At 53.1% G+C, this 19,502-nt stretch overlaps 1 protein-coding gene across 1 annotated transcript in view; it reads left to right on the top strand.

Annotated features, from left to right (window-relative positions):
- The window catches only part of LOC136060170 (rho GTPase-activating protein 39-like), a 38,258-nt gene extending 19,055 nt beyond the window's left edge, over window positions 1-19,203 (top strand). The window contains exons 2-10 of the mRNA XM_065754502.1: window positions 68-533; window positions 5,942-7,250; window positions 9,209-9,755; window positions 10,545-10,634; window positions 14,609-14,682; window positions 15,807-16,006; window positions 17,341-17,432; window positions 17,863-18,032; window positions 18,430-19,203. Coding sequence (XP_065610574.1) covers window positions 68-533; window positions 5,942-7,250; window positions 9,209-9,755; window positions 10,545-10,634; window positions 14,609-14,682; window positions 15,807-16,006; window positions 17,341-17,432; window positions 17,863-18,032; window positions 18,430-18,624 — 3,143 coding nt within the window. The 3' untranslated portion in view covers window positions 18,625-19,203. The remainder of the gene's footprint in view (window positions 1-67; window positions 534-5,941; window positions 7,251-9,208; window positions 9,756-10,544; window positions 10,635-14,608; window positions 14,683-15,806; window positions 16,007-17,340; window positions 17,433-17,862; window positions 18,033-18,429) is intronic.
- Window positions 19,204-19,502: the final 299 nt, after the last annotated feature.

The following is a 19,502-nucleotide window of genomic DNA, read 5'->3' as shown; positions in this document are numbered from 1 at the left end:
TTGTTCCACGTTTATTCTTTGTGCTCCTGTGGTCACACCATCAGTTCGTTCTGTCAGTGCGAGTGAGTGCTGCTCCCCGTCCCCTCGCTCCCGCACCCCATCCCTGCCCACACTAACGTGGCTCTTGTTCCCCACAGCTCGGACTGGGTGGAGATCATCGAGCCCCGCTCCCAGGAGCGGATGTACGTCAACCTGGCCACCGGGGAGTGCGGCTGGGAGCCCCCACCCAACCTGAGGGTGCGCCAGTCAGACCAGAAGCAGTGGTGGGAGCTCTTCGACCACAACAACAACCGCTTCTACTACTACAATGCCATCACGCAGCAGACGGTGTGGCACCGGCCCCAGGGCTGCGACATTGTGCCCCTGGCGCAGCTCCAGGCCATGAAGCACAGCTCCCATCCCGACTGCCGGGACCGGCAGCACCAGGGCAGCGGCAGCGAGGGCAGGAGCACCCCCGTCCCCACGGCCCTGCTGCAGGACATGGAGAGGGGCAAAGGGGACTGTGCCACTGACAAGAGGCTGGACACGGGCAGGTAGGAGAGCTTTGGTTTGTATTTACCAGGTCCCTGGGCAGGTGCTGATGCACAGCTCATGCCCAGGAGGGTGCAGTGCTGGGGCAAAGTGCTGCCAGGATGCGTTCACTGCCACGTGCCCTCCTTGTCCTGAATAAAGCTGACCCCTCCCACCGCTGCAGCAACACTTGAGCATCCACATTGTTGTGGGGTGCCATAAAAACACAGATGAAAAGATGATCGCTGCTCCAGAGCCCGTTGTACTCAGCAGGACAAGAGGGGACAGACAGGCTACTGTGATGGGAGCTCTGTGGGATGTGGTGATTGGGACCCAGTCAGGATTGATAGGCTGGGAGAGCTGCTGGCTGGGGACATGGGTGGGCTGCTTGGCTCTTTCTCATCCCTGTTGATACAAGCAAGTAGCTCTGCTCCATCCCCTGCAGCCCCCTCTGCCTTGGCCAAGCTGTAGCTTGCAGCTTGCAAGCAGAGCTACTTGCTTGTATCAACCCTGCAACAGAAGAACAATAACGGGATGCTATTTGGTTTGGCTGAGAGATTTGCTTGCACTCAAACCAGTTTGACAACAGTCAAGATTTTTTCATATTGAAACTTTGCCAGCATAAAAACATTCCCACCCTGGCCTGTGCCGGGATGGCCCCTTGCTGCCCTGCCTTCTCCGTGCCCTGTCTGGGCATCATTCTGCCATCAAGAACGTGGAGCAAGCAGCAGGGAAAGCTGTGCAGTGGGTGCTGCTGAGTCAGGCTCAGAAGAAGTGATTCACCCAAGGGCTGGAGCAGTGCTTGGGTGAGCCCGGCACTCCTGTCATCCCTTGTCCCTGCTTCCCTACTGCAGCATTTGGACAGGATGATGCATCAGGCCAGGCATCTTTCACAGCTTGCTTTTGGGATCGAGGTCACATAGCCCAGAGCTTTACTGGTGCCTGTGACCTCTGCAGTGCCTCCTTCTGAGGGGCAGGCGCTGGGGAAGGTGCACAGCTTGTCTGGGGGCTCACAGTCTGCTTGGTCTCGTGTTGCTTTTCCAGGTCTTCATACTGGTAAGCCAGCAGCAGCTGCTTACAGATGTTCTTGTGGAAGGAGATGGAGTGTTGTTTCCCTGCACAGCCATCATGTGTAGTCACTGCCATTTGCAAGCATCAGCATGCCTGGTTTTGGCGTGGAGAACGCTTGCTCTACCCAAATCCGTCAGTCTAGGAGAGGCTTCTTGCCTTTTTCTAGCTCGTGAAGTGGTGAGTGAGGAGCTGGACCCAAAGCAAAAGCTCCCAGGTGGGATCTGATGCCCTCACTAAGGTGTCTGGACTAAGTAGCAGCAAAAGCTTGTCAGCTTTGCTGTCTGCATTTTTCTCCAAAGACAAACATGAGCATGTCCTTTCTTCCCTCGGCAGGAATACAGCTGTATAAACAGAAGGCAAATATGTTGAGTGCTCAGTAGCATTTGACATCTTTATAGGTACCTGCACCCGAGACCATTTCATTTATGTCTCTAACGGCAGCACGGACCATTTGTTTTTCTTCCCTTTATGTTTGTCATCCCATGATAGATGGAGGGGCCGGAGGAGCCTGGCGTGATACCCAAGAGGGGCCTCTTGCCGCAGAGAGCTGGGGGAAGGGATTTAGTCCTTTTTTTTTTTTTCAGTAATACTTTTTGGTTGAGGGTTTTTCTATTCTTTTAGCAGTCTGTTGTGTCCCACCTTCCCCTCGTGCCTCCTACCAGCACTATTAAATTTGGGCATTGCACTCCACAGCCTCAGGTGGAACAAGGATGCTCCCACACTGGTGCACACTGCTGGTGACCGGTCCCTCCTCCTGTGTGCCCAGCTGCTTTTCCTGCCCCCTCATCACACGAGCTCAGAGCAGGCTCTCTGGAGGCCAGCCCAGTGCTGCGTGGCAGTGTTGGGAGGCCAACCTACCCATGGAAATGGCAGCTGCTTTCACTTGCTGCTGTTGCTGTTGGAAAATGGCTCTCCGTGCCTGGAAAAGGGTGCTGCTGGAGAAATGGCTGCTCTGAGGAACTGCGTTTGTTGGGAGATCCCAGAGGGAGGTGGTTGACCCAGGATCCCCATCCCAGCTGGGTGGTGTGTCTGCTCTCTGCTCTTGCTCTGCTTTTATCATCCATCTCCATTATCCACACTCAGGAGGGTGTTCCCTTGCACAACCTGAGAGGGCAGATTTAAACTAGATATCAGGAAGAAACTCTTTACTGTGAGGGTGGTGAGACACTGGAGCAGGTTGCCCGGTGAGGCTGTGGATGCCCCCTCCCTGGAGTGTTCAAGGCCAGGCTGGAAGGGGCTGTGAGCCTCGAGGGAGGTGTCCCTGTGTATAGCAGTGGGTTGGAACTGGATGATCTTAAGGGTCCCTTCCAACCCAAACCATTCTGTGATTCTTTGATAAAAGAAACACTGCCAAGATTGCTGATACGGGCTCGTTTCTATGTACATGTATGCTGCTGGCCTTGGGGCAGGACCCACACAGGGCCTTGCACATGTCTGCAGAGGCAGAGCTGGATGCCAATTTCCATCCCCATGTCCAGCATGGACACTGTGGGTGGCAGCAGCAGCACTGCTGAGGTGCAGCATCCCTGTTCATTTGCCTTTCTGAAAAACCAGGAAAATGACTGCTGGAAAAGGCAGAGCTGAGGAGTGGTGCCTCTTCCGCAGGGTGCTGGGTGGGAAGAGCAAACTGTGTGCAGTCCAGGAGCAAACTGGAGACTAGTAAGAGCTGCTGCAGTTGGGTGCGGGCTGGGAAAGCCAGCGCCAGGCTGTGATGTTTATATTGGAGCTGCTTGAAAGCATTCCTCGAAGGAAGTGTCTCAGGGGACACAGCTGAGTCTCATGCTGATGGCTTAAGAGCAGGCTGTGCTAGGACAAATCCACTGCTGGCTCCTCTTCCTATCAGGGCTTCTGTTGCTCAACAGAACAGGGCCAAACCTTTCTTCATGCTGGGAAGTCCCAGTTCCCTTCTGCTTGATCTTCTCAGCGTCTGGGGGTGAGGTTGAGGCAACCAAAAGCTCTTTCATGGTGATGGAAACAGCCTTTTTGGAGAAGCCTCATCCTCTCTGCAGTGGAGGTGAGTGTCAGAGGTGACACACTGTGTCTGAGATTGAACTGGTGACCTCTCATATGGCACACATTTAGGGATTTTACTTCTCCATCACCTTCCCTTCCAAAGCTCCTGGTCTATGGGAGCATGGTGTCTGTGTGGAGCAGTGTGGCTCCGTTGTCCCCATGGGATGGCCCAGCGGAGCTGAGCTAGGGACACCCCAGGAATGGGCAAACTCTGAGGTGTCTGATCCAGGCCTAACACCCAACTCAGCCACAGCGAGTAGGGGGCAGCAGTAGGTGGCAGTGCCGCATGGCTGTAATACAGAGGGCCCATGGAAGTTGTCCCCTTTTAGCAGATGGAGGTGGGAGCAGCAGGGTGGTGCTGGGCTCTGCCAACTCTGGAGGTTTCGTAGCTCTCAGCACCCAGACAGATGGTTTACATGGAGGTGAAGGCAGGTGGTTCTTCTCCAAGCTGTTCTGTCCATGTGTAGCTCCAGGGCCTCCACAGCCATCTCCTTCTGTTGTGAAGGTGAAGAATTGCTTAGCATAGCTTATAGACAAAGGCAGTGCTGAATTTTGTGAATTCAGTTTTACACTCAAATTCCTCCCTCAGGGAAATGGTGAGACAGCTGCTCTCTGTCCCTAGGAAGGACTCGGGGCAGCAAGGAGCTGCCCACTCCTGCTGCAGTTGGGTTTCGAGTGGGGAGCTCTTCCTCCCTGGTGTGGATGTCAAAATGCTCATTTAAAAGCACAGTGAGTGTTGCTGCTCTGGTTCTTCAGGTTGACCCAGGAGCTCTTCTAGGAACGGCTGTGTTTTCAGCCATGCATGTGGGAAGGATGTGTGGTGGGCTGCAGGGCCCCCTGTGAGTGCCACCCACATTCCGGAGGGTCTCAGTGAGCCTCGTGGGGCCGGGGAGGAGGGCAGGCCTGTGGTGGAGGTGGGTCTGCATGCCTGTGCAGAGGGCACTGAGGGCAGGTCGGCAGGGAGGGTGGAGAGCAAGTGTTGAAGTTCAGATAGGGAAAAAAGGCTTTGAAGTGTTCTGGGAGCACCTCCTGTCACAGGCGGGGACAGGCAGTGCACCCTGGGGTCTTGTCCGGTGACACTGAGGGTGGATGTGTGGACAGAGTGTGGGAAACAAGGACAGATTCAAAGGGACTTTTCCTGGGGAGGGTGGTGCCTTTTAAGACCTGAAATCCCGGTCTGGTTCTGCAGCCTTTCTCTGCCTTCTCAAAGCTCACAGGTACAGACTGAGTGCAGCTGCTGCCTGGCAGTGGTTGATGTGGGCTGGGAGGCTGCAGATGCCGCTGGGCTGTGGCTGATGCCACAGGGAGTGCTGTCACGAGGCACAGAGCATCCCTGGCAGCTGAGGTTTGCAGAGCTGTGAGAGCTGAGTGGAGCCAAGGGAACCAGATCTGTGAGCATCCAGACTGTACCTACCAGATCTACCAGACATCCCATAAACTGGGGGCATCCATCCCATAGCACCTCCTGTAAGATAAACATGGATTTAGAAACTTAAGATTGAAAAAATACTGTGCTCTGGAAGGATTGCTGTCATGGTTTGACAGCCTGTAAATGGACACGTGGGATTATTTGTAGAGGACCCCTCCTGCAATGCTGGGAGCACTGGGGCTGCTCAGCCTGTAGAAGAGAAGGCTTTGGGGAGACCTTGTTGGGGACAGCAGGAAGGCTGGACAGGCACTGCTCATCGGGTGGTGTAGTGAATAAGAGAAGGGGGAAATGACTTTAAAATAAAAGAGGGGAGTTTTAGGTTATATGTTAGGGAGAAATACTAAACTGTATGGGCATGGACTGCCCTGAGAAGCTATGGGGGCCCTATCCCTGTAGGTGCTCAGTGCCAGGCTGGATGGCACACTGGGCAACCTAATACAGTGGAGAGGTGTCTGTCCATGGCATGTGACTGGAACTGGATGTTCTTTAAGGTCCCTTCCAGCCCAAACCATTCTGTGATTCTGTAATTTTTCGTTTTGCTGCTTGAGTGCTTTAGAAAAGCTTACTGGCATTCAGCGGGTCGTTCTGGCTGCCGTTCTAGTTAATGAGCCTTTGGAAGAGGAGGTTGCTTCCTGTCTTGGTGCTGCTGATACCAAACAGGTTGCAGTAGGAAGAACTCCTTTCATCTCCTTGTTCTGCTGTTCATGACTCAGACTTTCTCATGTGTGTAGCAACAAGGTGTTTTTATCTCAGGAAGGGGGATCTCCAGGGAAAAAAAAAAAAAAGAGAAGCCCATATATCTGCTTGGGGAATCTCCAGGTGCTTTAACACTTACTGTCTGGCATGTGGCAGAAGCAGAGGATAATTCAATCAATAACATTCTTAAATAATTCTCCATTTGTGTCTTTCTTCCTTTAGGGAGACTCCTACCCACTGGCAGCCTCTACCAGGCACAAAAGCAGCCATGTTGGTCAAAGTGAACAGTTTGAAGCAGGTCCCGGGCTCTTCAGGAAGTTCCCTTCATCTGCAGAGCGCTCCAGAGACCAACAGCCAGAAATCTCTTCCAAAACCAGCCATATATTCTCAGCCTCAATCCATGTCCCAGAGCCCTGGAGCCACGAAGGAAACATCTACCAGAGAAACAAAGCAGTCTATGCAAATAAAAAAGACAGAGAATGGCGGGTTTTGCCTCGTGCTGATGAATGGTCCAACTTCTCAGGCTCCTCCAAGGAGCCAGACAGGAACCCCCCAGCCAGCCTCCCCCAGGTACGCGTCTCCCGCACCTATATACGATGAGCCATCTTTAGAGACTCCGATTTATGATGAGCCACCGGTAGATATGGACACTGAAAGTGTCAGTGTGAGTGGGATGTCTCCACCAAGGTCGCCAAGTAATAGCTTAAAGAAGCAACTGCAACCAACCAAACTGTTACAGCATCCAAGTGTGCAGCAGCAGCAAACTGCCAAGAAACATGCAAGAAATCCTTCTTCCACTGAATATAGCCCAGCTGGCAGAGAATACATCAAACACATGGTCAACGTTGATCAGTCTTCCAAACTCTCCCACTCTGCCACTGCAACATCTGATGCCTCTACTAAAGTGCCTGGTCAGCTGGCGTCGAAGGACAGCTTCAAGCAGTCTTGGCGGGTCTTGGAAGCCAACGTCCTCAAGAGCATAGAAGCCCACCACAGTCGGCAGAGCAGCCTGCAAACTCAGGAGTACCCAACTGCTGTAAGCCATCAGGATTCCGGTTATTCAACCGGCCCTTCTCCAAGCTTGAGAAAAAGGAAAGGAAGGAGGCAGGGTGCAGCTCAAGGAAGACCCGGCTCTATGGGCAGCAGCAGCGAGCTCACGGCTTTGAATGACAAGCTGATTGCCGAGATGCGTGCCGTGGTGGGCAGGTCAGCAGCTTGCCGGGGAAGCAAAGCCAGCCTGGATGCTCAAAGTCTGGAGAGCGGCATCCCCACAGAGAGTGGCAGAGTCAGATTCCAGCCCGACCACTTGAAAAAGTGCATCAACCGGAGCTCAAGGGATGACATCTCAGCCAGTAATAGGTCTTTGTATAGACAGGGCCTGGAGAGCAGGGGCAGCTTCCCCAGCGACGTGGCTGCTCCACAGGACACAGTGAGGCAGAAAAGGACTTTTGAGAAAATAGATTCTTTAGAAAAGAATGCGACCAGCCGGACAAGCTTGGCTTCATCCGGTGCCATGCGGCGCTCCTCCCAGGTACCGCACCGCCTGCACCTTAATTCATGTGTCTGCCGGACTGTCGTGGTGCTGAGCCTGGCCTGCTCTGAGCAGTGTGCCAGCAAGCAGCTCACGGAGCAGCAGGGCTTCGTAGGCAGGGAGGAGAGGAGCTGATGTGGCCAGGCAGTTGTGTCATGCTTTGTTCTGCCCTTTGTCTAAGCTTGCAAGTGACTCTCAGGACGTAAAAGCTCAGAAGGATGCGGATGGGTCAGGCCAGGGGGCTAACGTGCAGCACCCTGTGGCAGCAGTGCCAGTGCTGCAGTTACGTTCTGTGTTAAAAGGCGTTTGTTCATCGTTGTACATCTCCTGCCTGCGTGTTCTGGTGGTGCTCATATCGTTGTACATCTCCTGCCTGCGTGCTCTAGTGGTGCTCATATCTTCTTCGGTAGCCTTTATCCTCGTGTGTCCTGTCTGAGCTGGGGTGGCCAGAACTGGTGGGGAGTGGAATGCAGGCAGCAAGGTTTGCATGGCCTCGTGACAACATTTTGGATTTTTCACTCTCATCCTTTTGTAACAGTTCCTTACATTCTGTTCTCCCTTCTGATTGCTCCTCAGCACTGAATTGTTCAGAGAAGTGCTGATGATGTCCCCAGCATCTATTTGCTGGAAGCAGTTATTTTAGAGCTCATCTGTGTGCCTGCACAAGTGGTGCCATTGTTCTCCACCTCACAGCACTTTGGCACAGTTTAGTTTACCATCTTTTCTCCTGTTTGGGCTGGGAGCAACTTCATGCCACACAGTTTAATTTCAGATTTAATTTCCACTGAAGTCACTTCATGTCCAGTGCAGGCTTGGTCCTTTCCCCTTTGCTTTCTCCTCTGTTATGTCGTCTCTGCTGTGCAGCCCAGGCCTGCAGCTCTCCCGCAGGACACGGTGGACAGCCCTGCACAGCAGCAGCTCCATTTGCACCCTCTCTTCTGTCTCTTTTTCTACTATTTGTTAGTCTCTGGCCTTCCTTGAAGAAAGCTCCCTGCCCGTGATGGGTTGCTCCAGTGATCTGGGAGGTGTGACTTTTGTTGCAGGATGGAGCAGAGCTGAGCGTGATGTGTTCATTGTATGCTGCACAGAGAAGGGAAGCACCCTTTGTGTTTCAGAACTAATGTGTTCTGGGGTTGGCTGAGGGCCTCTGCTATGTCAAAAGGTTACGTGATTTCTGGTTCTTAGTTTTCCTTTCAAAACCAAAAACCACAAGATCATCTTGTTTGGCTTTTTCATGCAAGCCAGAGATCTCCTTGGAGAATGCAGCATGCACTGTGGGCTGTAGGTGGGAGCTGGAGGTCTAAGAAAACAGTCTATTTCCTCTAACAGTCACTGGGTGTCTTAGTTCAGTGTGTGTGTCTCAGGCTGCCACTTCCATCCAGAACTGAATTCGAGACTGGCAAAATGAGTGTATTTTTCTCACAAGTAGTTATTAACCATAATTTTCTTGGGATCAGTATACCAAAGCTCTAATTATGTAGTTATCCTTAGAGATGGCTGGGGAAGAAGGCTGGGCAAGTGCTGCATGTGGGATTGCACATGGGGAGGAAGGAAGCCTTTGTCTCAGCTGTGATGGGCAGATTTGTACCTGGAGCAAATGAGCTCCAGGGCAGCTGGTGGTGAGGAGTGCGGGCTTCTGGCTCCTCGGTGTGTGCCTGGAGCTTGAGGAGCCAGCCCAGCTCTTGCTTGCACTGTCCCCAGCAGCTCCAGGACAGCTTGGACAAGCAGCCCCGTTACTGTGTGCCCCAGCACTGCCCTTAGGGACAGTGTCAGTGTGTGATTGTGACAGCCTGGCTCTTGCAGAACTGCAGTTGTCAGCAACAAATAGCACAAAGCCGTGTTTTGTACAGATTCACTGTTTGTAGTTGCTGGTAGCCCCATGACCCACTGTTGTGAATGTTCCTGTCAGGGCTAGGAGTCAGCTACGCTGCTTTTAACACGTCTTTTCTCCTTTGCAGCCTGGAGCAATAGAGTTGGACCCCAAGCAGGAGAGCAGCGGGCAGCCCGGCAGCTGTATGGGATACCATTTCTCTTACAACACCCTGCGGAAGCCCATCTCCCAGAGCAGCATGGCAGACTGGGCTTCTAAAAACCTGAACATGCACACTCAGGGCATCTTCCGCCGCAGGATCTCCATCTCCAACATGCTGTCGTGGAACGGCGGCTCTATCAAAAAGCCGATGCTCATCACAAGCAACCGCACCATCAAAAAAGAGGCGTGTGAGATGTTCAAACTGGTGCAGAGCTACATGGGAGATCGCCAGACTCGCATGGACCGCAATCACGTGGCGTTGGTCACAGTCACCAAGTGCTGGAGCATGCAAGGCTTACGGGACGAGCTCTACATACAGCTGATCCGGCAGACGACGGACAACACGTGCTACCGAAGCCTGGCGTGGGGCTGGGAACTGATGGCCATCAGTTTGGCCTTTTTCTCCCCATCGCCCAAATTCCAGTCCTATCTGGAAGGTTACATCTATCGCCACCTTGACAGTGATGAGAACAGTAAGTGCCTCATGCACACCAGCAGCACTCGGGTGGGTTCTGTGTAAAAAAATAGGCAGTGAACAGGTAGGTCACAGCCAGGGCTTTGTTCCCCAGCACCACGTGCTAGGGGAGTCCATCCTTCCTTGGCAGGAAGAATATGCCACCAGCTCATCTCCCTTGAGGGTATTTATTGGTTGATTTGTGACTATTTCAGCAGTGGTTGTTGTGACTTGTCCAGTCTCATCACTTGTTCCCTCTTGGGGCTTCAAACATAGGTTTGTGCCTCCCATGAATCCTCAGAGCAGGTGCAGAGATTCTGCCCTAGCATGTCTAGGTCCTGGGGGCATTCATTAGGGTTTTCTTGAGTCTCCCCAAAACCATTCCTTCCAGCTATGCTTGTTCCTGGAGCAAAATCCCTCCCTGCCAGCATCAGGATCCAGGCAGTGGGGAGGAGTAATCTCAAGTATTTATGTGGGTTATTGCTTCTGCTGGTATTTGGGCTGTAAGTTTGCTGCCTGGAGTCAGGGCCCCTTCTCAACTGTATGGCCATTCAGAGAAGCTGAGTGATGTCCTGGGCACCTCAGAGGGTGTGTTTGGAGCTGGCTGTAGTATGGGACTCTGAGCAGGCTTTCCTGACCTGGAGCTGGGCTGGCTGCTTTCATCCCTGTCTATGGGCTCTGCTGGGCTTTGGGATTTTATCATGCCGCAGCATTAATGCAGAGCCTCTTTCCATTGCACTGAAGGAGTGGAAGACAGGGAGCATTTGTTCTCCTCTGTTGCTCATGTAATGGTGCTTTGGCTTTTCAGTTGCCCAGCGCATCAAGGAGCTTGTGGATCTGAAGAACAAGAAGAACTCAAAATCCAGGAAAAAAAGGAAACAAAACACCGAGGAAGAAGGTAAAGGGAGGCATAGGGTGCAGGGAGCAAGACAGAGGGCTGCACTGACTACAGATGCACTTGGTTGCTGAGCTCTGCTGAGAATCGGACCATTTCTTTCAGTGCATAGGCTTAGATTTACGTTTTGCTGCAGGGCCTTGTGTGGGGTTTGGCTGAGCAAGGGGCAGAGTGGTGTGGGTGGGCAGCAGGTAGGTGTAGGTGCCCATAGTGGCCGTAGGAACCCTTTCACTCGCTGAAATGAAATTTTGACTTGGCTGCAGACCTGGGGCTGTCATTCAGCCCATCTTTACCTGCCACAGACTTTTCTATGGCACATTCCAGTGTTAGAAGCCACACCAGCCAGCAATGTGAAAAGAACCTGTCTCAATGCTGCCGTGGTCTTTGAAAGCTGCCACCCAACCAGAGGACCTTCATGGGGCACATTGGCATCTGGCAAAGAGCTCTACCTTCCCCAGGCACGGGTGTCCCTTTGCCCACACTTCCTGGACTGGGCAGTCCCTCTGGTCTCGTAGCCAGGGCCCGAGTAGCATCTGTGCTGAATGGACAAGAGCTCACATATTATTCCAGACACATTTTACTGCTGCCTGCAGAAGGACAGATAACACTTTATCTGGCCTAAAATCTTCCCAGACTGAGTCCGTTCAAGTTTTTATATTGTTTCTAGGAAACTGGAGCCAAGCCTGTGCATTCACATCAGGCAGCAGTTTGTATGGGGCAGCCCCACCATCTTTCAGTGGGAGGAGCTGGATGCAGTTTCCTGCCTGGCTCCAGCATGCAGGTGCATCAGCAGGGACCTGGCAGCTGCACTGCTGCGGAGATTGCCCTCGGGTGGCACCTGCAGGTGTGGCAGGCAGCCCAGGTTGCTCCTTGTCACAGCCTCAGCTTACAGCTGTGACCCCATGCTCTCCAACTAGGGATTTGGAACAGAGACCTGAAATCGCATCATTCATGGCTTTTTCCTCTCCTGTTCAGACCTCCAGATCTGAGCCTTTGAAAAGTCATCATGCTGCTGTTAGAGGGACTTTGGTATGTTTATAGGGCAGCTCCCTTGCTCTGCGCAGGGCATGCTCCAACTGTGGGCCAAGCAGACACTCCTGTGTGATTCCCCATCTGTGCTTTGTCCAGGGTTTGGGCTTAGGAAGAAGATAGAGGTACATTTTACTTAAATACATACATAAGAATTTGTACTCAAAAGGCATGCCAGGGAAGCTGTATTACTTCTGAAGAGAGAAGCACTTGAAAGTCAGAAATGCTTTTAAATGCTTCTGTGGCCTTCACTGGGGATCTGATGACAGGCCACATGCTGCTCCCTTCACAGGACTCTGCACGCTTTGTTGCAAACAAAAGACCCACACTGGGAGTGAAGTGGGGTTTTAGGATAGCTGACCTCCTGCCCACATGCACGAACTGCAAGGTGCAGTACAGGAGGCAGGACAGGGCTGGCCAGGTGCTCAGAGCAGCCACTCTGCAAGTGGCAGCAATGTGGGAGTGTTTCTTCTGGAGTCAGATCTCAGGAGGCCAGAGGAGCTGCAGCTCAGTTAGTGTGATCCTGCTGGAAGAGCGGGGTGGCCATGCTGCAGGCTGTTCCTCAGAGTACCTACATCTGCTCCACCAGCCCTGTCTGCCTTCCTCGTGAGGTGCAGGCATGGTGCTGTTCCTGAAGCTGCAGCCTTGTTTTGGGAAGTTAATTAGTAGCCATGAGATACCTAGATGCATGGCAATTTAGCAACAGTTTGACAGAGAAATCTATAAGGAGGTTAAATGTGCTGTCTTCAAACAGAATTTGATAATATATGCAAAGGTATGTGTGTCTTTCAGTGAAAAGTGGAGTCAGAGCAGTATTCCCCCTATACCCTTTGAGCTTGTAAGCAAACAGAAGGGTGAGCAAACATTTTGCATCTGACAAGCACCCGAAGAAATACTGTTAGGTTTCCCACGCTTACCTATGCAATCTTTGTGTTCCAGCCTAATTCTCTGTGAGTAGATGAGGTACGAAGGTGGTGCAAGATCCTTTCATGGATCAGTGACCCATTGAAAGGCAGAAGAATGAGTAGAAATAAATGATCTGCTTTCACAAGGACGATTGTCTCCTGATCCCACAGGAATGTTTGCTGGCCTTCACTCTGAGCTGTACAAAGAGGCAGATAATGAGCTGCCAGCTTGCTGCTGGCACGGGGGCTGCAGGGCTGTAAAAACTGAAGGTGCAGGAGGATCTATGAGGGTGCAGTGCTGGGGCACAACGGCCTCTGCCACGTGAAAGCACGTGTCCCAGGGCTGGGCTCTGAATCCGCGTTGTTTGCTGCATTTTTAAGACATTTTTTGGCAGGAGAGTGTGTTCCGGAAGGTATGTTCCCGCATGTGCCTTGCCTGGGTTTTAACTTGTTATAAAAGGAGAGGTTCTTCAAGAAGCTCTCTGCGTGTGTTTTTAGGCCAGCACATGGAAAAATATTTTCCTTTGCAAACTGTTTTTCACTGTGTGGGTTGTGAGGAGTCTTCTGTTCCTGAGCTCGCAGGGCTGCTGCGGGACCACAGGAAATAGCGGCTCAGCCTGGATTCCAGCAGCCCGCCGTGTGCTCTGGAGGAGGAATTACCCTATGGCAGTGCTCCCCAGGCTGAGGCCACCTGTCCTGAACACAGCCCTTGGATGGCCATGGCGGTGGGGATGGGGATGGGGATGGGGATGGGGATGGGGAGGGATGTGGCTGCAGGGCCTGGTGAGCGCAGCGTGAGCATGGCTGGGAGCAGGGCACCCCACTGCAGGCAGTGCCAGCTGGGGTTCAGCCCTTTCCCTGGGAGGTTTTGGGAAAGCAGAAAGTGAGCTTCACCTGGGTGGGATGCTGTTGTGTCTCCTTCAGCACAAAGGGACGTGTTGCTCTGCTGGGAAAGCTTGTCCTCTTCCTTAATTGAGAGCATTTGAGGAACTCCAGGATCCTGACCAGCTTACCTAAGCTATGGAGTGCTTGAAAGGCTGCTCTGAAATAAGCAACATCTGACCAGAATGTAGATTTTAAAAGCCACAAGTATTTTGAACTCTGTTGAAAGCTTTAAGTCTGGCAGGGAATCAGATAGGGCAGTGCTATTCAGTGCTTTCAGCAAGCAATTTGGGTTTGACTCGGAAAAGAACAAAAGGCCAACAGTTTTGGAAAAACTCTCCCAGCAATCAGTTGCTCTGTAAGTGCAAATATTTCTCTTGGTGTCACAGGGGGATTAGCCCTGTGAATCCTGGCTCTGCTACCCTCAGAGCTGAACCGAGCACAAGAGAAGCCCTTCTTGCAGAAGGCTGTGGCTTTCGTGGTGTCACCACTGGGCTCTGGTGCACCAGGTTTGCCTCGCAGAGCACACCTCAGTCTTACGTTAGAAGGCTGTGCTGGAGGAGGCTGCAGCCAGGAGAGAGGGGAAGCTTCCTGCGGGCCCACGGGAAGCTGGGAGAGACCCCTCTGTGTTCCTGCACCTCCCCTTGCTGCCTTCATTCGGGCTCAGTGCTGATGCTGGCTCTCTGGCTCTGCCTTTCTCACTCTCCCAGTGTTCAAATCATTAACAATTTGTTTAAGACACTTGAAATCTTTCCTGGTAGGAGGCTGGCTCCACGTGCTTGTCGACGGAGCTCAAGCAGCATTCAGATCCCCAGCTCTGTGTCTGTGAACCCCGCAACTTTGGCCGTGCACTCACACTCACATGCTGGGTGTTGAGTCAGGGGTCAGACTGTGTGTGTAGGACTGAGAGGTGCAGAGCTGTGAGCCTTGAGTCACAGGTCAGATCCAGAGGAGCCCAAGCACCGGCTTGCACCAACACCGCCTGCCGTGGGGCTCCGGGGCTGGGAGGGCTCGGCGTGCTCTGCAGGAGGTCTCAGCAGCCTCTGCCCGCCTGCAGAACGGGCTGTGCAGAATGGGAGTGGATGTTTGTGCCAGTGCAAACTGCTGTGCTGGTGCTGTGCACGGAGCTGCAGCTGATGGCTCGCTTCTCCTTCCCGCCAGGTCTGCCCATCAGCACATACGCCAAATACTGCTACCGCAAACTGCAGAAAGTAGCTGTCACCGGAGGCAAGAAGGTGAGTCAGTGCCGGGCTCAGGCTGCCTTGCAGTGCTCTGCTTTCCGGGTCCCTGTGATACACGGAGGCCACTGCTGATTCAGTGATGGAAAATGGAGATAGAGAGCGTGGAGGAGGCTTGCTCATGGCTCATCTCCCTGTGGATGTGTGGGAGAAGGCTGCTGCTGAGCTGGCGGCCTTGGGGCCTGGAGGACAAAGCTGATGGCTGCTGGTCTCTGGGCCAATAGGACCTGTGTCTGCAGGGAATGCCCATTACTGAGGAATCCCCTTTGCCCACTGAGCACTAGCATGGGCCTGCTCTTGTAGCTGGTTTACTGTAGAAGTCATACATTTCCAGCTCAAGATGACATGCAGTATTGATGCTTGGTGCAGAGCAGGGCCCCTGTTCTGGAAATCCCCCTCTTCCCTTTCCTCTGCACGAGGCTGTGAACGCTGGCACGCAGCCCCAGCCCGAGCATCCCAGGTCTCTGAGCTAGATCCAGTTTTCTTTTATTTCTGCAAACCCTCCGGGGCATCCTTGCCATACAGACTCTGTGTACAGCGAGCAGACAGCTGAAGTACCTCGAGAGGGGTGACACTGCCGTCGTCCCTGTGGGGCAAAGCAGGAAATGTGTGGTCACGCGCTGTGCCCCAGTGGCTGCTGCCCTCCGAGCGCTCAGCGGGACTTCCCAGTGAGCATCAACAGCCACTTCCTTCAGTAGGAACAGCTTCTGGATGCTCTCATGTAGTGGTTTCTGTTCGGTGCCTCTGGGGGAGACCCAGAGCCAGGCCTGGGGCTTGAACATACCTGGAATTCTCTCGCAGTGCTTTTTCCTGCGGCCAGCCATTCGCTGAGCTGGGGCCGGTGTTCGCATGCCCTCTGCTGGCCTGGCTGCAGCCCAGGCACAGGCTGAGCCCTGTACCTTCCTCCCAGCCAAGCTGGCTTTGCTGCCGCATACAAAACCCTATAAAAAAAAACCAGCCCAAACTCTCCAGAGCCACCCCCGGCAGCAGGCAGCAGCTTCTTGCTCGTTGGGGGCTGAATGTGTTGACTCCCCTCCAATTATAGCACATGTAGAGCCAGGGCTGCTGGTGGCATGCACATGAGCAGCCTGCAGCTGCACTCAGCTCTCCTCTGTCCGCAGGGCCTCCGCAAGCCAACAGTGGAGGAGATAACACATGCCAGAAACGCCATCGTGACGCCGTCACTCTTTGGCAGCTCTCTGGAGGAAATCATGCTGCGACAGCAGGACATGTACCCGGGCCACAAGCTGCCCTGGGTGCAGACGCAGCTCTCGCAGCAGGTCCTGGCTCTGGGAGGAGAACAGACAGAAGGGATTTTCAGGTGAGCTTGTGGGGTTCTGTGTTACTTTTGATCCACCACGCATTGCTCCTGGAAGCTGAGAAATTCTGGTTGACCTCCACGTGTTCCCCTTCCCTGAGAACAGCACACTGCTGCCGAACAGAAAGCAATGAAGTTTCCCAGTTTGAGGGTCAAGTAGCATCAGTCCATTTGCATGCATTGTCACAAGGGGGACCTGAATTGATCTGAATGTGGTCTGAATTTGTGACAGCACACGCCCAGGCACAGCGCTGAATTTTTGTCAGCTTAAACAGCAGTAGCTGCCAGTGCAGGGAAGGGACAAGCTTGGGCTGCAGGCAGAGCCACATCTGCAGCTGTGGTGTGTGTTTCCCACGCCTCTTCTGGAGACAGCCTGTCCCCCCTGAGGCCCACGTGCTCCTCTGGTGCTGGGTGTGCTTCCTGGGAAGGAAAGGGCTGCCTGGTAGGTGGTAATTTGAACTGACAGAGAGTGATAGCACCAGACAAGGACCAAAGCACAGCATAGCACTGTACTGCACTTTGTGACTGCAGCATCCCTTGCAGGAAGCAGGCTGTAGAGCATGGGACTTTCCTGGAGAGTGGCTTGCATTGACCTTAATACGGTGCCCTACTTGTAGGCTTGCTGTTTTTCTCCTGCTTTCAGTGGGTAATTAACACTTGAGGAGAAGTTGTAGATAATTATCATGTATGGGATCTCCCTGAGCAGGTCATGCTGAAAGGCAGACCAGTGCCAATCAGAACTCTCTTCAATGACTGAAAGCAATTATAAAAGGATGACAGAAACTGTCAGATAAAAGCAGCTCATCACATGCAGCACTTCAGTCTTGATGATGCACAGGACTCAGGATGTTCTGCTGCGGGTGAACACATGAGGATTACAGAGAGAGTGTCTGCATGTTGAGCACAGGGTTCTGAGTCTGGTTGTTTTTTGTTGTTGTTCACTTGTTTTAAGACTTGCATTAGTTTTTTGGTTATTAAATTTAAGGTAACTCACAAAAGACTCAACTTTGCCATGCTGTAGTTTCCAGTATCTTGGCATATTTAGCCAGAGATGCCTTTATCTCTGGGCTAACTGTGCTGCTGGTAGGCCTGGTTACAGCTGATGCCTGAGCTAGTGGGAAGGAGACAGGTGGTTCTTCTGCCCCCTTTTTAAAGCTGTGTCTAAAGGCATGCTTTCTGATGAGCTGCTTCTGTAGCTACTGCTGATGTATTTTCCCTTCTCCCCAGTGCCCCAGAAGCACTTCTGGAGGCACGGTTTGCTGTCCAGCTGCCACACGAGGCACATTGCCAAGCACCATTTGCCTTCTGAAGCATCCTTGCTGTGCCTTTGCTTGCAGGATACCTGGTGACATAGATGAAGTCAACGCACTGAAGTTGCAGGTGGATCAGTGGAGAATCCCAAGCGGCCTCAGTGACCCCAACATCCCAGGTGAGGGAATGCTGCATGCGTGTGCAGCCTCAGCCTTGGTACCGAGCAGAGGGAAAGGTGTAGGAGCAGCCCAGGGTGCGTGCTGCTTCTTTGGGGACGTATACACACCACTGTACTCTGCAAGCTGTGTTCACCAACTGGCTTTTTATTCTATGCCTTTCTGCTGCTTTTCCAAATGCTGTCCATGGGAAAGCACTGGGGGAGGTGGAGGATCTGTTGGAGTGAGGCTGTGCGAGCCAGGCAGCGTGGAGGGCAGCTGGGAGCCGGCCAGCAGCATCTCTGAGTCGCCCTCTAAGGTGAAGCAGCACAAGTGCAGAATCCTTTATCTGCCTTCTGGTTCCTGAGGCATTCCATCTGCCTGTCGAGTTTGTCTCTGAACATGGTGGGAAGGTAACCAGAGCTGTTCACATGCACCGTGCTTTCTGTCTAGCCTCTCTCCTCAAGCTGTGGTATCGGGAGCTGGAGGAGCCCGTGATCCCCCAGGAGTTCTACAAAGAGTGTATCAGCAACTACGAGAACCCTGACGCTGCTGTGGCTGTGGTGCAGCTTTTGCCGGAGCTCAACAAACTGGTGCTGTGTTACCTCATACACTTCCTGCAGGTAGGAGCCCAGCCTTCTGCATCTCTGCCACCAGCACAAGGGGCATGCTTAGTGGGACGGCTGTGGTGTGCTGGCGTTTAGGACCTGTCACCCATTTTTAAGGTGGGATTAATGGAGGGCGTTTTGCTGGGTGACAGTATTCCTGATGTTGTGGGGTATGGGACTGTTCTCAGACAGGGACAGGTTGGGATCTGCAGATGTTCCCTGCTTGCTGAAGCTACCACACTGTCAGCTGTGTCAGAGCATGGTTGTCTTTCCCTGTGGATGCACGGTGGTTGGGGTGTTGTCCTTCAGGGAGCCACATCTCTGCTGTCCCAGCACCTCTTCTTAGGACACACGTTTGGAGTCTCTTGCCCTTTTCCCCTGCTCCAGCTCAACTTTCCCTTACTACCCGCAGATCTTTGCTCAGCCGTCAAATGTGGGCAGAACAAAGATGGATGTGAACAACCTGGCCATGGTGATGGCCCCCAACTGCCTGCGCTGTCAGTCTGACGACCCTCGCATTATCTTTGAGAACACACGCAAGGAAATGTCCTTTCTTCGCATGCTGATAGTGCACTTAGACACGAGCTTCATCGAAGGGCTGGTCTGAGGCGCTGGCCTGGGGTCCGGGACATTGCTCTGGGGAGTTGTCGGGTGCCTGAAGTCTTCTCCCCTCCACCTCTTCTGTTGTCCTTCTGTCACCACACCCTGGGTTAGCCGCCAAACATCTCACAACTTAAGACCTCAAAGAGGAGGACTAGACAATCCTGGAAGGCTTGGGCTGTTCGGCAGTAGGACCTGGAAGTCCTTTGACGTGCCAACCCAGATGCTGTGGTTCTCAGCCTTCTTCTGTGTGTCAGAGGGGGGGTGGCCCCCTCTTTGGAGCCACAGGACAAGCTGCTCATTGAAGGAGCTGTGATATCCATGAGACACTGCACCCTGGCACAGTGAGACTCTCATCTGCCTTCTGAAGGCAGAGTTGGCTTCAGGTAGGAGGACATCGCTCATGTGTTGTGACACAAGTGTTTCCCTCTGGTCCTGGTGGAAACACTGCCTCACTGGGGATAGCTTCACTGCCATGGAGCCAGCTTAGTCCACTTCTGCAGACTTGTTTGAAGGCATGAGGGGTGTTCTGGTGCCCCACAGTGCTAGGTAGAGTGATGTGAAGGTGCAGGGGATTCACTGAGGCAGAGGCATTCGTTGGGCTGCCAAGGTCAGTGGAAGCGTATTGCAGCCCTGGGAGAGGAGATGCCTGAGCTGCTGCTGCTGGGTGGCCAGACTGAGATCCTGGGAGCTCTGTCCGGACAGCTCAGCACAGCATCCACCTCACCCCCTCCTCCAGGCAGTTTAGAGCTGCACAGCAGCATGAGGTCAGCCCTGGGGCCGGGCCAGTGCTTAACTAAACCAGCAGCACTCAACGCTGTGGGACCTGGAAACATGAGGAACATTCAGTAACCTTCTTGGCGTCGCCCAGTGTGGACTATGTCC

The sequence above is a fragment of the Cyrtonyx montezumae genome, unplaced genomic scaffold, assembly GCF_038088225.1.
Source record: "Cyrtonyx montezumae isolate F1298 unplaced genomic scaffold, pur_monq_1.0 scaffold_9, whole genome shotgun sequence".
Classification (NCBI taxonomy): domain Eukaryota; kingdom Metazoa; phylum Chordata; class Aves; order Galliformes; family Odontophoridae; genus Cyrtonyx; species Cyrtonyx montezumae.
This window is presented reverse-complemented; position numbering and strand designations above follow the sequence as displayed.